We start from the raw sequence: 15,847 nt of genomic DNA on the forward strand, positions 1-15,847 counted from the left end.
CGGGGGGACGGACAACTGACAAGACTTATACAGCTGAAGTGCCTAGTATTAGGACTCGGGGGCAAATCCGAGGACGCCCCGGAGGAGCTGGCGAGGCTGTTTCCTTGCAGGGTCAGCACGCCCTGGGGGTCGCGCTGCTGGGACTTGGCTCCGTTGGTTCCCCAGCCCCTGGGATTCGGAGCCGACGGGAGCGCTAGGGGACACTAGGGCTGCCCGAGGAGGAGAAGACTGGGATGCAGTGCGAGCTCCGGAGGTGGCCGGGGCTGTGCCGCCAAAGAAAACAGCCGAGGTCTCGGGTGGCTCTGGGGCCGCTGCCCCTGGGTCGGGAGAGCGCGGGAGGCGGCGACGCGAGGACGCGCCCAGACTCTGGGCGCGCCGGGGGCGGGCGTTCGGCTGGAAGTGGGACAGTGTCTCCTATGGGAAAGCGGGACCCGGCGAGCTCTTTGGCCGCCTTTCCAGTTTCGGAGGTATCCGCCCCCGTGCGCCGGAGGCAGCGCAGCCCCGAGGGCGAAAGAATGGCGGTTGGCAAACTTGGAACGAGCGCGCGCCCGGGATCCGAATTGCCGGAATTGTGGCGGTGGCGGGGGCGGCCGAGCCCCAAGTTCACTTTTTCCGCCCGCCCGCCGACGGGCCTTAGGGACGGGCATTGCTCTAGCTCCAACCAGGTGGAGCGCCTCGCCAGAGGGAGTTATGTCAGGGTGCTCCGAGGCAGGGAGGGCGGCGGCCAGCGCCTGTGGGGAGGGGGTCCCTGGGGTCCCGAGCGCCTCTCCCGGTGTCTCCCCTCCCACCCGCACCTCCCAGTCTTTCTTTCTTGCTCCTTCCCCAGGCTGGCGGGACCGGCGCGGACTTGCCCTAGACCTACGGGGAGCGCCCCAGGTCTTTAATGACAGCTTAAAAGAGGCTGTTGGAAAAGTCGAAAGGGATGAGGCTGACGTGGGGCGTGTTTCGCTCCTTTGCAAGAGTCGGAAAGGGAGCTGGGAGCCGTGCGGCTGGCCCCAGGCCCCCGCGCCTCGCCGCCAGCAAGTAGGTGGGGGAGCCGCCGCCGCCAGCCCCATCCCGCCCCCAAGCCTCGCCCGCTGCGCCCTGGCCGCGGGCGCAGAGAGGGTGCGGGGCCTCGCCGTGCCTCCTCCACCCTGCTCATTAACCTGCCTGCTCCGCTCCGCTTCGGGCGGCGCCAGACACGGGCTTCTCCGAGCAGCACCCGCGGCCCGCCCGGCGCAGCCGCCTCCCCGAACCCCCGGCTCTGGGGGGCAATGAGGGGGCGGTGGAAGGGGCACCGCTCCTCCGGCATTACTTAGAGAAGCGAGACCGCCCCGCCCTCCCGCCGGCCCTCCCTCTCTCCCGCCCGGGCCCGCGCGCCACTCCGCCAGAGGGTAAGTTGGGAGTGTTTCACCCCCACCGACAGCTTTCCCTCCCCTTTCTCCCCCCCCCTTTCAAAGTTTTCTTAGGACTGGGGAGAGGGGTTGCGGAGGAAGAGGGTCCAGCCAGTCCCAGTCCTTACCCTCTCCCTGTCTAACTTACCCCCGCCTCCCTTCCCCTCCATCCCCTGCGCGCCGCTGCCCCTCCGGAGCCGCGCTCCGAACTGACAATTGGAGCGCGGCTCCTTTAAGAGCCCGGCTTTGCCTCCCGGTAGCTGAAGGTCATTAAACACAAAAGCTCTCAGCGCTGCGGTCCAATATAGCGCATGCGCCCTGCCCGAGGACTGGCAGAGAGACGGCAATATGGCGAGAATGCCTGGCAGCGGGGACTGTAACACCAGCGCGGGCGGCAGCGCCAGCGCCGCCGCCGCCGCCGCCGAGAACAATGGGGAGCGGGGCGAGGGCGAGCGCGGTGCGGGGGGCCGCGGCCGCCGCCACGGCCGCCCGCACTACTGCAGCGCGGGCGAGGAGGAGGAGGAAGAGGAGGAGGACGACGAGATCCAGGAGGTGCAGATAACGGGGGACGAGGAGGAGGAGGACGGAGGTGGGGGGCTGGAGGAGGACGAGGAGGAGGAAGAGGAGGAGGAAGAGATGGGGCTGGACTGGGATGAGCCCCTGGAGCCCGAGGACTCGGCCGGGGAGGAGCTGGAACCCGAGCCGGTCCATATGATCAATATGGACCAGAGCGCCGCGCTGGAGCCCGAGGCGCCGCCGCGATTGCTGGCGCCCCGGGCCCGCGGCGGGCCGCCCGGGGACAGCGCCGAGCTGGACCCCGACGTGCTGCAGCGCCCCGAGCGGGCCCGGCTGAGCGAGAACACCCGGCTGGCCACCCGCTACGCCGTGCGCATCTTCCGGGAGTACCTGAGCGAGAAGGCGCAGAGCCCGGACTTCGAGACCATGGACAAGGGGGCGCTGTGCCGCGTGCTGCGCTCTTTCTACGCGGAGGCCCGCTCCAAGAGCGGCCAGCTCTACAGCAAGTCGTCGCTCATCAGCATCCGCAGCTCCCTCAACCGCTACCTCAACGAGCCCCCGTACTGCCGCACGCTCGACCTCACCAAGGACCCCGAGCTGCGCAGCGCCAACCTGACACTGGCCGCGGTCATCCGCAAGCTCGAGGAGCAGGGCGCCGGGCCCGTGGTGCAGAAGCAAGCCATCACGCGTGCCGACCTGCGCAAGCTCTACACCTCCAGCGTCTTCAGCACCAACACGCCCTTCGGGCTGCTCAACAAGGTCTGGTTCGAGACGTGCATGTACTTCTGCACGCGCGGCCGCGAGAACCAGCGCGAGCTGGAGGAGGACTCCTTTGGGCTGGCTATGGACGAGGACGGCCGCAAGTTCGTCTACTTTAAGTCCCTCGGGCCCTACCACAAGTCGCGCTCGTCGTCGTGGAGCAAGAAGCGTGCCGAGAGCAGCGACGAGGAGAACTTGCCCCGCATGTACGAGACGGGCACCGAGTTCTGCCCCTACGCCAGCTTCGTGAAGTACCTGTCGAAGCGCAACCCTCTCTGCAAGGCGTTCTTCCAGCGGCCCCGGGACCACTGCAGCGAGGGCGATGTGACCTGGTACGAGAACAAAGCCATTGGCAAGAACTTGCTGGGCACCAGGATGCAGATGCTCTCGAAGGCGGCCAAGCTCTCCAAGACCTACACCAACCACTGCATCGGCGCCGTCTCCATCGCCACGCTCAACAGCATCGCGGGCATCGGCACCAAACTGGGCTCGCCCGCCCCGCAGGGCTGCTACTCGGAGGCTCTGAACGGGGCTGCTCGCCACCACTCCCACCATCCCCCCACCCATCCCTCCCACCACCACCGCCCCCAGCCGCCCTCGCTGGGGAACACCTATATCCTCCCCAAAGACAGCCAGGTCGGGCCCGACGTGAAATCCGAGGCTGCGCCCAAGCGCGCTCTGTACGAGTCCGTGTTCGGGTCCGGGGATATCTGCGGCCCCTCTTCCCCCAAAAGACTTTGTATCCGCCCCTCGGAGCCTGTGGATGCGGTGGTGGTGGTTTCCGTGAAACACGACCCCCTGCCTCTTCTTCCAGAAGCCAATGGGCACAGAAGCACCAATTCTCCCACAGTAGTTTCACCTGCCATTGTTTCCCCCACCCAGGTAACCAAACCAAACTCTATGCATGAAATGTTTCTGGTACCGTTTCGGGACTAACTCGTGCTAATGCAGGTCTGGGGTGGGGGCGGGGAGGAGTTTTAAAAAGTGCTAAGTAGACTGAACCAGATTGGATCTCAGCCTTAGAAGCCTAACTCTTGGTGCTTTTCAGGAAAGTTTACATCTCACCTTAAAAGATGGGAGAAGGCACGCTCCCTAAATCCGTGCTGCGCAGTAAGGTTAAAACTTCAAAGTTCGCAGAACAAAAGGTCCGTAGGAGGTAGCCCGGCTCTCCATTGAATGCATGACTTTTCTAAGGCAGGGTGCCAGAATACCGTGCATGTAAAGGAAGCAGTTACTTAAAATATATTTGAATAAAGTAACCATTAAAATGCTCTCTTGCATATTCGCCATAACTTAGGAAGATTAAAAAAAAAAATGATTCTATACTAAAAAAGAAAACATGCCAAGCCCACTTCCTGTATGTGGGTGGGGAGTGGAGAGATTGGCAGTCCAGTGCCAGTTTATGCTATAACAGGTAGCTGGACATAAAGTGATGTTTGGGGTGTAGTTTCCATAAACTGAAGTCACTTGTTAATAGACGGAAAGGGGTATCCGCACTACCAGCCAGGCTCTGTGCCCTGTGGTGCCCAGCACCATGGGGACCAAACCTTGCTGCCTTTCCCTAGCCCCATGGGGCTCACCATCTAGGGGGCAGATAAGACTTGAGAATATAGATATTTCATTAAGACCAAACAGCACAGTAGTGTGGCAAGAGCACCCACAGTTAAGTGTTGTAAATGTAGCCCAGAAGCTGAGCCACCTTGGGCAAATCAGTTCACCTCTCTGGGCTTCAGAGTCCTCATCAAGGATTAGGGAACTGTTTTAATATTAAAATTATTTAATTCCTAGCAGTACCAAATTTTAGGTTGAGAGGGAGGGCTTCCCCGGATGCTTCTTGTCTTATTATTTTGAGGAATGTATTCATATTATTTAAAATTGTGTTCATCTTTTGGAGACTCTTCTCTAAAGGAGCCAGAAACCAGAAGGTCTTTGGGGACTGTGCTCTGTTCTGCAGGCAGGCGTAGCCCCTGGAGGTTTTACAGCTTTGACCTCCCTGCCATCAAGCAGAAGTAGGAATTTCGACTGTAAGTCTGGAGGTGGTAGTGCAGGCCCTTCAAGGAACAGATGTCAGGTACCTCTGTGCTTTTTCCAAAGTGGAAATTCCAGTTCTAGACAAACTGACCCTTTCAAAGGTTTACCAGCTAATCAGCAAGCCTCAAGGCCAGCAGAGAAAGGGGCTGTGAATGGTAATATAAACACCAAAGTTCTCTAAAATACACAGGACCTGCAGGCAATGTGTTTTTCTCTACTTCCAGTGTGCGTGGTACACTTCCGACAGATCAGGGGGTGGTTTTATGGAGTTGTGAGGGCCGAGAGGAGAATTCTTCTTTGGAGAATTTGGGTTTGCTTTTTCTTTGAAAGCAAAAATAAATGTTCACATTCTTCTGATCAAGTAAGACCCTTGAAACATCCTGGTGTAGAGTAGCACCTGATTAAGAGTTAAACGCCTGAGAAAGTTTATTAAAGTCTAGATCTGCATGGAATAATAATGAAACAGTTTGTCTACTGGCATCTGTCTGCTGGTTTCTTGACATCAGTGTCCTATAGAATCATGACTGAAGATTTCACAAAAGATGGAAGAGGGAGTTGCTGAGTGGGTTTTGTTTCGGTCTAAGGAATGCAGTTGCCCTGTCACAGTCTTGTTTCCACTGAGGGAGATAAATCAGTTCTCTAAACCTGACTACTGATTCTTTTCTTTTTCTGAGTTATAGTCAGTTAAATATAGATTAAAGTTACATACAGATTTGAGTGTCCATATGTTGGCTAGATTGTTATTATGCAAACATTTTTGCATAAGTTCCTTGTAGCTAAAACACTACAAAGAGTTGTTCTTTTTGCACATATTTAAGTCAGCCTTTCATTTATGTGAAAGTAAGTTTTTTTAATCAGCATTAAGAAGTTTTAAGAAAACTCTTTATTAACTCCTATAGAGCTCGCTGCGCATTCTAAGAATGAAACGAATGTTTAGTTTATGTAGAAAGCTGATACTAAACTTTTTCCTCTTGTATTTATTAAAATCACTGTACCATTTGAGGTCCAGGGCATTTCCTGGGGATTGTTGACTGGCTGGGGTTACTGGCCCAAGGCACTGCTTCAGGAGCTCAACTCCTCTTGCCGGTCATTAATCTTCAGGAAATGCTGTGTGTACCTGGAGCTTCAGTCATTATTACTTAATTATAAACATGGGCTGTCTAACCTTAATATCAGCTAGGCTCATCAAGTGGCAGTGCACGGAATTCCGCTGTTGACCATATTATTCTAGGCTTCTTGGTAACACTCACACCCTGATGCTCTGATCTCTTCTAACATTGCAAGTTTCTCAAAAAAAATGAAGAGCCTATTACTCTAATTTTTACTTTCTTAGAGTGTTACTAAGTGTGTCATTTGTGGGACTGGTTGAAAAATGAATGCATTCAAGGATTAACGATTATGGAATTTGTGATTTTGACTCACATGAAGTTCCTGGCTTTTGTTGATTTTGGGGGGGGCGGGGAGGAGTTATGGTGATGGTTGTGATGGTTGCTTTAAGAAGTTCACTAATTCTCTGGAATGGCAGTTAAAAGCAAAGGGCAATTCTTGTCTCCCCTCCTCCTGCATAGCTGTTGTGACCTAAGATGATCCAGTTACTGGTGCAGCTTCCTAGCAATCTTGGAGATGACATGGTACATTTAAAAAGGTTTAGCACAGCCCATCCTACATTTTCAGAGCTGTTCTCCTTGCATGAAAATACAGCATTTTTCCTGCCTCAGAGAACAATACTTCAGCTTCGATATCCATCTACAGAGATTTCTAACTTTAGTCTTTATCATCTACACAAAAAGAATATAATAAGAGTTTAGATTCTCTAAATATCATAGCTTTGTCGCTAGAGCTTTTATAAACCGTGCCTTTCTCCAGCACTGAACAAAAATGTGAAAATCAGCTCCCTGAAATAGACTTAGACACATTCGTAAGCTTGTGCCAAAGGTGTCTTCAGTTCTTATTTGACTTCAGCCCAGATTATTTCCGGGAATACTTCTAAGGAATTCTGCAGGTAGGAAATAAGCAGTGGGGAGATTCTGGAGTTGGTGGAGCCCATCGTCCGTGTCTGTTTCTTTGGCTTCGTTAGCGGCCAGAGTCGGGCCTTACAGTTTCCCAGCTGAAAATTGGAGCAGCCTCTCTGTGGGGCACACGCAGTCGTTAGTGACCTTGCCTTTGAGAAGTCAGATGTTGATAGCCCTGGGAAAAGTCTTCATTCAGGTGCTTAGTGTGGGAAGGGAGGAGGAATATTTAATCTGTCTGCTTAATAGAAACAAACAAACATGCATTTTATGTTTATTGAAATAATTGCCAAAGTCTTGTTTTTAATTTGGGAGGGCTGCTTTCTTACGGAGGGAATCAAACTTCTGTAAACATGAAGGGTGTAGTGGGTTTAACAGCCAAAGCAATTGTAACAAGACTTTCTTGTAATGGTTATCTGGAGCTATTAGGATTAGCTGCCTTGTTTAAAACAGGTATTTTCCTGATCTTTAATGTTAGTTTATGGCTACCTTCCTTTTTCTACTACGGGAATATTTGCTCTCCCATTCAGATTGGTGGAGAAACTAAATGTCAATAACGTAACTATGTAACTTTTTTCATTCATGCAGGAAACAGTTATTGAGCATCTACTGTTGTGGCTTTTGTACCAGGAATCTTTATAAATTAATCCATTTTTCACTTGGCAAGTGGTTGCATTGGCAGGATTTTGGCCTCATTAACTATTAAAACCAGATCAAAATAAAGTTAAAAGGTGAAACACGTAATGTGTTGCCGCAGTCATTTTGGGAAAGAAATGTGTATTTTTAACTCTTACATACTATTACTGCAGTCATGATACACCCTTCGTGTATGCCGGCCCGCCATTAAACCCGACCCAGGAAACAGGGGAAGAAGTATTTGCTGCCAAACGAGAAAGTGGCTCACGTTCATTTAAAACTTAAATCTTGTGTCACCCTGATTTTAAAATCTGGCTCCCCCAAATAGATGTTACCTAAAAGGCTCTCCTCTTGTCATTACACGTGAGAGCCCCTTCTGCAGGTAGGACTGCTCCTTGCACGTGGAACTGCTGAAGCGGGTTCTGCCTTGGCCTAGGCCAGTCAAAACCCCACTTCAGTTATTTAATAAAAAGTTCAGTTTCAAGTTAACATTTGGTGTCCTAGCTGCCATTTGAAAATCAAAATTGATGTAGGTGTTGCGGTGCGGTTGCCCATGTTGAAAATCTTGGGAACAAACATATAAGGTGGGTCTGTCATTTGCTAGAGCTTTATTTCTAGGACCTGTGTTTACTTCTCTTGATTTAGCCTTCACCGCATCATACCAGTTAGTCAGGATGCCTTTTCAAAGACTTCTCTGGACAATTTAGAAAGAGGAGAAGGGAGGGGAAATTAGTTGGTCCAAAAAGGGCTATCGATTGACCTTGATGAACCAAAATGAAAGAAAAACGTAGCTTTCAGATTTGAAACTTTGCATGGGCAGACTTTTTCATTGAACACTAGTGGTGTTGTAAAGACACTGAATTCAGGTCAACCATTGTTGATCCAGCCTCTGTCTACCTGCGAAGTGCTGTCTAAAGGAGCACGATTTGGCCCTTGCCCTCAGTCCTCAGTGGGGGTTTGTAGAGGATGGGCAAGGTAGTGCGCTTCAAGCTGGAGGAATTGTCTGCTTGATATTCGCACAACACAGTGGAAACAGATGAACTTTTAAAGTTTTAGGTTCTGTAAGATTTTAGGCCCTTTGGGTTTTCAGATTTGTAAAAGTTTCCCCTTGCTATTCTTCGAGAGAGGATGGGCTCTGAATGGTGTCAAGTCTTTTATAACAGGGATTGAGCTTCTAGATAGTCTAGAAATAAATGAGTGTTTAAGCCGGTTGAGATACCTCACCATAGCAAGGACTGTAGTTTCCAATGCCCATGGCTTTAAGCTACAGAATATGCTCTCTACCACAGGAGACCAAACCTAATTAGACGTTTTAGGTTTTCAGGATTTCTCCCCGTTCTTCTGTTCAACTTTCTTTACAGTCAGACTTCCTTTCAGCTTATACTTTAACAACCTGACAGAGCCTGTTCTTTCTCCCTAAAAAAGATACATTTATATATGACTGCCAACTTTTATTAGTCACTTTTTTTTTATTCATATCTTATCCTAAACTTGGTCCATGTGCGGGATTTTTCAAAAACAACAAAGCAGACGATCTCTTATAGGACTGTAAACAGTCCAGAGCGTCTGAACTTCGATCAGAGGTTTTGTCCCAGCACTTTGCTCTGAGACTGCTTTAGGAACCCCAGTGGGAACTTCCTTCTGGAAACCCACCGCATTCTGAGATCTGTGATTCCTCTTGAGTGACTGCAATCAGTTGAGCCCCTATTGGTTCTCCAGGCAGTGAGTTTGGTTGTGTTTAATATGCGGGGTGCAGGGAAGTCATAAAGCGAGTCCATGTATATAACCCTGGAAAACTTGGGGCAACCTTGAAGGGAGAGGATTGGGAGCCTGCCAGAGCAGCTCAGGTATTCCCACATCACCAGGCTATTCTGTGCCTCCGGCCCCTCCACCCCAGCACCCCTCCCCTCCCAGGTAGGCATTTGAAAATCACCTTTATCATGCAGACCTTTCCTGGGAGGATCTAGCCTCATTTACACCTTGAACAACTGCTTTCCCCTGATCACCTGGCAGTGAACCCTGGAAGATGGGCGTTTCGATCCTGTCTGGGAGGAAGGAGGTAAAAATGTGCTACCCGAAAGGGTTGACAGATTTAAGAGAGCATTAGGTTGGGGGCTTCTAGGAAAAAAGGAGAGGAATTCAGAAAGGAATGCTGAAGGATGGCAGAGATAAATGGCGCTTCCTTTGTGAGTAATGTGGTCACCAAATTAGAATGTCAGGACTAGTTTGGAAGCTTTTAATCATCATTTTCTAGTTTTACTCCATGTCTCCAGTGCAGGTTAACCCAGTTCAGTCAGGTGTCTCACCAGTCGGTCCCTACCCTTCCTCTCAACCCAAGAAAAAGGGAACTATTATTTATAGCACCTGTCCCATGCGGATGCTTTCCACCACATGCCAGGGACCAAGCTAGTAGAGACACTATATATGTACATATGTATTTATTTGGTATTTGTAATTTCTCCACCTTCCCCCATTTAGACAGCATGGTCATGGATAGTACATTCATATAGATAGAGATGCACACACGTGTATATCCACTTGATACATGAGAAAATCCTCCATCTTGTTATTGTGGTCTGAGAAGTAAGTGTTTAAGGCAAGTTTCTTGAGCTTGTGGATTAGTTATGAGACCAGAACTTGCTATGTTTTTTTGCCAGGTAGTTTGAAGGAGTATGACTTAAAATTAGAGCTGTTTCAGCATTCCCAGCTTCCTAGCTGTTCTAGGTGAGCCATTGGACCGGGTCCAGGCAGAAGTGAACGAGGGGCGTGCTCTGGCCACAGAGCTCTCATCCTAATGGGCTGCAGTCTACAGAGACAAACGAGACTCCCTCCTTGCAGAGCTTTTATGTCAGCTGTCACAACCTCTGACTGATTCTGTCGTTATGAAGTGGAGTGTAATCATTAATAATGACCAAGACATACCAGGGTTTTGTTTAGTTTTGTTTACCGTGGCCTACCGACCAGCAACCTCTGCATCACTTGGGAACTTGTCAGAAATGCGGGCTCTCTCCACCCCATGCCCCTGAGTCAGCTCCTGCATTTTCACATGATTCCCAGGCAATTGATGTGTGCAGACCATCTTGATGAGCGTGGATCCGTGTGGTCTCTCCTTTAGTCCTCCTCCAGCCCCTCAAGGAGTGGTGGTTATCATTTCCGTTTTACAAAGGAGGAGACTAAGGTTTAACTAACCTCACTTGACTAACTTGCTTAAGATCTAATAACTGATCAGAAACTATGCCTGGATTTCGGATCGAGGCCTGTTTGATTCCAGAGTGTCTGCTTTTAAATCCATAGTCTGTTGATTCCAATATTCTTACCAACCGTTCAAATAGAAAAATCCAATAAAGAGAAGGTGTTATAACACTGGATTCATATTATACCTGAGGTGCTTTCCTAGAGCAGCCTAAGAGGAGAGAACTTATTACCAACAAGCAAAAATAAGTACATAAATAAAATAGCAGAGAACACAGAAGAGTATTTGTAGTGAGTATGTGCTTCTGCGTTGCTGTGTGTGGTCCCCCAGTCCGCGGTGGATCTGGGGCTACGGCAACCTCTTGAGAGGTCCTGTCACGTAGCAGTTAAGAACAGATCTGCCACATCCAGACCCCCCTGGACCATGTCAGTTGGTTCAGTTTCGTCCTCGGTCAGTGGGGAAGGGAAGGCGGTCACACCCACCCCAGCAGGGTCACCCATGTGACGTCAATTACTATTTGAGAAGCGCTGAAAGCCTGAGCACTCTGAGAACATTTTCTATCCTTTCATTATCTTAGCACAGAATGTCTTAACATTTGAAAAACTGCTGGTCTTGGTGTTAACAGTCCCAGTCTCGGTCTTGTTTTCTCTTGTAAATAGCTTGTCTGGGTGCTGTGTGGGGCCTCTGCTGTTTCCCCAAAAGCCTTTGGGGCGCCTGGCTGGCTCAGTCCGAAGAGAGTGCGACTCTTGATCTTGGGGTCGTTGAGTTTGAGCCCCATGTGGGGTGTAGAGAGTACTTAAATAAATAAAACTTAAAAAGGGGAGGGCGCCTGGGTGGCTCAGTCAGTTAAGCAACTGCCTTCGGCTCAGGTCATGATCCCAGGGTCCTGGGATTGAGCCCCACGTCGGCCTCCCTGCTTGGCAGGGGGCCTGCTCCTCCCTCTCCCTCTGCCGCTCCCACACTGCTCCTCTCTGTCAAATAAATAAATTAAATCTTAAAAAAAAAAAAAAGCCCATCTCATCCCCGTGAATGCTTTACCCCAAAGCCTGTTTTTCTCTCCTCTGCTTTTCCTTAAGCTTTGCATATGCTGTGGCCCCAGGCAGGATTGATATCTACACCTTGTAGGTTTATTCTGCAGACTGCTCCCCATTTCTCTTTCCAAAGCCTTGAAAATTTTCAAGTGCTAAAGGGGGTAGGGAGATTCCCCGATGGGCATAATTGATGCCCAGACTCTATCAGATTTGCAGAAGTTGGCTTAGAATGAGATCAACAGCTTTTTACAAGAGATGGAATTCTATTTGGAATGGTTTGGGATACCAGGAGTGATCCTAACTAATGCTGGAGTTGTGACAACATTAGGAAGGTCATTATAGTAGTAATGTAGTAGGGCCTGTATTTGGCTAGATCCTCTGTTACGGTATTTGCATTTCCTTAATGCATAATTGGACTATAGTTTTCTAAAACTCGACTTCTCTCTTGGAGATTATATAAGTCATTAGACATTCCACTTAAAGTTGAGGTATAATAATATATGTTTTGAACAGACTGCAGAATCAGGGTAATTGGTGGTGGTTTGATGCAATATTGCTGACCAGTTAACGACCTCTTGTGATTTAAGTTTGACAAAGTGCTCTTATAAAGTAGAAATGATTGATAGGACGATGCAAGGATTCATAACCCCTAATTTAGTTTGCCCTTCAATTATTCACAGTATTCAGCCACCATGGTCCTTAAAGGGATAACTTTGTGGGCTTTTAGAATTGTATTAATTCTGTTAGTTAATAAATATAATTATATATCTATTAATTTTATTTAAGCTAGCTCATATGGAATATTGGCTTCTGTTTTATGACATTCTTTCTGACAAAACTATATCTAAATAGATTTTAGATATTTTCTTCCATCGTGAACAAATATCTCATTGTTTTTTACTCCAGAAAAAAAAAAGACTTGCAGGATGTTTGTTTTTCATTGGATTGAGGTAGCAGTTTAAAATCATGTTGCTGTAGAAACACACAGTTTCTTGTTATAAAAGTATAACAAGAATATTAGAAAACTGATTGAGGTAGCTTCCATTTTCTTTTCCTTACAACTCAGTGTTCATTCACATGTTAATTTTTTAATCATTAATGATAAGATATTCATAATGCTGGTGATTTTGCTGTTTTCTGGATCATTTCATAAGAGGAAGGAGGAGTAATGAGGTTCTAGGTATGTTTCTCCAGTTGCTTTTTTTTTTTTTTAACTTACAAAGAAGATCATGGGGTCATAGATCCTATTCCTGCGTTTAACTACCATCTCAAGTGATAACGTTTTAGAACCACCTCTTGGGAGATGAGTGATGATCTAAGAAGAGAAAAGTCAAGATGAAGGAGAATCTATACAGAAAAACTCCTAAAATAGGATTTATTTGTAAAAAGCATTTATTGAGCACTTAACTGTGTACAAGATGGGAATTTGGAGGTAAGGAATACCTTAGAAATAGTAAAGAGAAGACACTGGAGAAATCAGAATGGCAATACCTAGGTAAAGTCAAAAGAAGGACTAGTTGGGAGAGGAAGCAGAGGGTCTTACCTCATTTAATGACTATTCACAAGTAAACCTTGGAGAGTAAATGGTATGTATTACTGTCTAAGAAATGGGACTGAAGGTGGCCTAATGAAACTGAAAGACTTTAACATTGAAGTCTTAAAAGTGTATAAGCAGAATGTGAAAACTTGGAAAAAATAAAATCTTGTCTTGTCAAAATTTAAGCCTTTTCTTTGCTATCACATTGAGAACACAGCTATTTTCCATGTCCCAGCACGAAGCAAGGTGCCACGTTTCACTACCTATCAGCCCCTCCAAATGTCACCCAGTTGTCAAACCATGTATTTTAAGGTGGAGTATTCGTGTAGTAACCCAAAGAAATTCAGAACTGATTCTCTGTCATGGTTTACATTTTAATTACCACTTTTGCAGTCACTAAAAGCCTGGCTCCTTTGGTGCATTATTTCCTTCACATCTTGGGCCTGTGGGACCTTAGTTATACTCAGGTACTTGTGAATAGTGCTTTGCCAATTGCAAAGGGCTCTCTTGTGTATGACTTCATTGTAAGGAAGCCGGATAGGGCACTTTGTAGTGTTAGGTACTGCGTTAGATAGACGGGGACACAGATCAAGTGCTTGTCCTCACTGTCTCGTGGAGGAGGCAGACAAGGGAACATGAAGAATAAATTCTCTCGTGGGATATGTCCTGTGATAGTCTCTACACACAAGCAAGCTGAAGAGTGGGGGAGGATAGGAACTGTTGTTATACCCATTCTGTAGGTGAGAAAAACGGACCCTCAGAGGGGTTAGGCAGTTTCTCAAGTTCACCTCTCTAGGGAGGAGCAAAGTTCAAGTTCAAGTTCCAGCCCCAGGTCCAGGGCTCTTGTACACTGGTACTTTTTCATCTATGATTTATAACTAAAGTTTAAAAAGCAGTGCAGTCACATAGCACTAAAGAAAAGAAAAAGGACAGTGAACCGCAAGTGTTCACATGGATGTATCTTTTATTATTTTTTAAATATTTTATTTATTTGAGCACGGGCGGGAGAGGGAGTTGCAGTAAGGGGGGAGGGGGGCTCAATCCCGGGATCATGACTGAACCCCAAAGGCAGATGCTTAACCCACTGAGCCACCCAGGTGCCCCTGGATGTGTCTTTTTAAACCTAAAAGGATCTTTGTGCTTTTGGAGTTGGAGGAAAATAAAAAAAGGGAACATTCTGGATTAGGGTGAAATAGAATGGCCCTGTCTTCCAAATGTCAGCACACAGTCAAGACAACAGGGGCTGAAAGCTGTAGTTGGATTGATTTGGGGACCTTCCCGTGGAGCCCTTTGTGCAGTGAGGGCTGGCGGCTCCCCGTGGGGTCCGGCGTGGGGGCAGGTCACGGGTCTCTGCCAGCCTCGGTGTTCGCGGCAGAGGTTGAAGACTTGCTCCCCAAGGCCTTCAGTCTTTCCCGCTTCACTCAGAGCACTTAATTAAAAGAAAAAGTGAGCCCCGTTCTGATGCAGTTATGACTAGTAAAAAGAACCAATAAAAATGACTATAAAGTGCCTGACAAATAAAAACTGTTTAATAATACTAAGGCGCTTTATGGGGCAAGGGTTTACCTCTTGGCGCAGGATGACAGACCTTCCTGCAGAGGCTTTTCCCTCCCTGCTGCTCTTGGCAGGCGGTTCTTGCCCAGCCGGAACCGGCCAGCGAGACAGACTCTGTCCGCCTGGGGTCAGCTGACTCCTTACTGCAAGGCGATCGTAGGGAAGCGACAGCCACTGACATGTGGCCCTTTTGTGGGTGACAACAGATAACAGAAGGGATAAAGGACACTTTGGTGACCCAGGAGCAAAAGGAAAAACAAGGAAGAGATGCAGGAAAAAAAGGGAAGGGGAGGTAAGTAGCTAAGTCACCTCCAGTCTTAGAGGAAGTTTGGGGCAGAACTAACACTCTCCATCAGTTCTAATTAGACCTACCAAAGGATAGACCAAGTCAGAGTTAGGAGAATCATTACCCTGAATGGCCTTGGGCAAGTTACTTAGTTTCTCATCTGTTAGAGAAGGATAACGGGACTACTCTTGTGAGTAGTAAAAGCACAAAGTACGGGCTGAATAACAATAACTTTGTTAAAAATTAAGATTTTTTTTTTTTAAGTAGGCTCCACGCCCAGCATGGAGCCCAACGTGGGGCTTGAACTCACAACTCTAAGATCGAGACCTGAGCTCAGATCAAGAGCGGGACATTTAACTGAGCCACCCAGTACCCCAAGATTTTATTTAACTAATCTCCACACCCATTTTGGGGCTCGAACTTACAACCCCAAGATCAAGAGTCACCTGTTCTCCCAACTGAGGCAGCCACCCACCCCCTCAATACTGTCTTTTAAAGCTAAGACAGAAGATCCAAAAAAAAAAAAAAAAAAACACAAAATATTTATAAACACAAGTGAAAGAATGTAAACATGCACAAAAACATATGGGGTGGAGAACCCATATCTATGCTAAGAATAAAATAAGATCATCAGAAGGCGCATGATAAAAACTGTAAAGTTCAGAGAGAGATGGATACTATATTCTAGGTATCCCTTTTTGAGCCTGTGTGTAATTCACTGAAATGTAAAAATAAACTCTCAAGCTTTTATTCTCTCCTCATTTATATCATGAAAAGGAAAATTTAAATATGCTTTATATAAAACGTTTAAAGGATTAATTTTGGACTAACTTTTAAGAAGGTTTTAAACAGCAAAGTTGAAATGACTTATAAATATTGGCAATATAAGTCTTAAGTGCTCAATAAAAATTATCCATCTCAT

The 15,847-nt window shown here is 47.7% G+C and overlaps 1 protein-coding gene and 1 long non-coding RNA gene across 4 annotated transcripts in view; one reads left to right on the top strand and one right to left on the bottom strand.

The window, feature by feature from the left end:
• Positions 1-2,394, bottom strand: part of LOC144379878 (uncharacterized) — an 84,481-nt gene extending 82,087 nt beyond the window's left edge. Inside the window, exon 1 of the long non-coding RNA XR_013443356.1 lies at positions 2,280-2,394. This is a non-coding gene — a long non-coding RNA (uncharacterized LOC144379878). The remainder of the gene's footprint in view (positions 1-2,279) is intronic.
• Positions 1-15,847, top strand: part of KCTD1 (potassium channel tetramerization domain containing 1) — a 184,171-nt gene that overhangs the window by 87,299 nt on the left and 81,025 nt on the right. The window contains exon 1 of one of the 3 annotated variants that reach the window (XM_036089210.2): positions 600-1,373. The exons of 1 other annotated variant lie outside the window; for it this stretch is intronic. Coding sequence is in view for 1 of the 2 variants with exons in the window: in XM_036089208.2 (XP_035945101.1) it covers positions 1,722-3,530 (1,809 nt within the window). In the remaining variant the exon portion in view is untranslated. Of the gene's footprint in view, positions 1-599; positions 1,374-1,409; positions 3,531-15,847 lie in introns of those variants that run through there. One more of the 3 variants, XM_036089208.2, reaches the window with a different exon arrangement.

This window comes from Halichoerus grypus, chromosome 13, assembly GCF_964656455.1.
Source record: "Halichoerus grypus chromosome 13, mHalGry1.hap1.1, whole genome shotgun sequence".
In the NCBI taxonomy this organism is placed as follows: Eukaryota; Metazoa; Chordata; class Mammalia; order Carnivora; family Phocidae; genus Halichoerus; species Halichoerus grypus.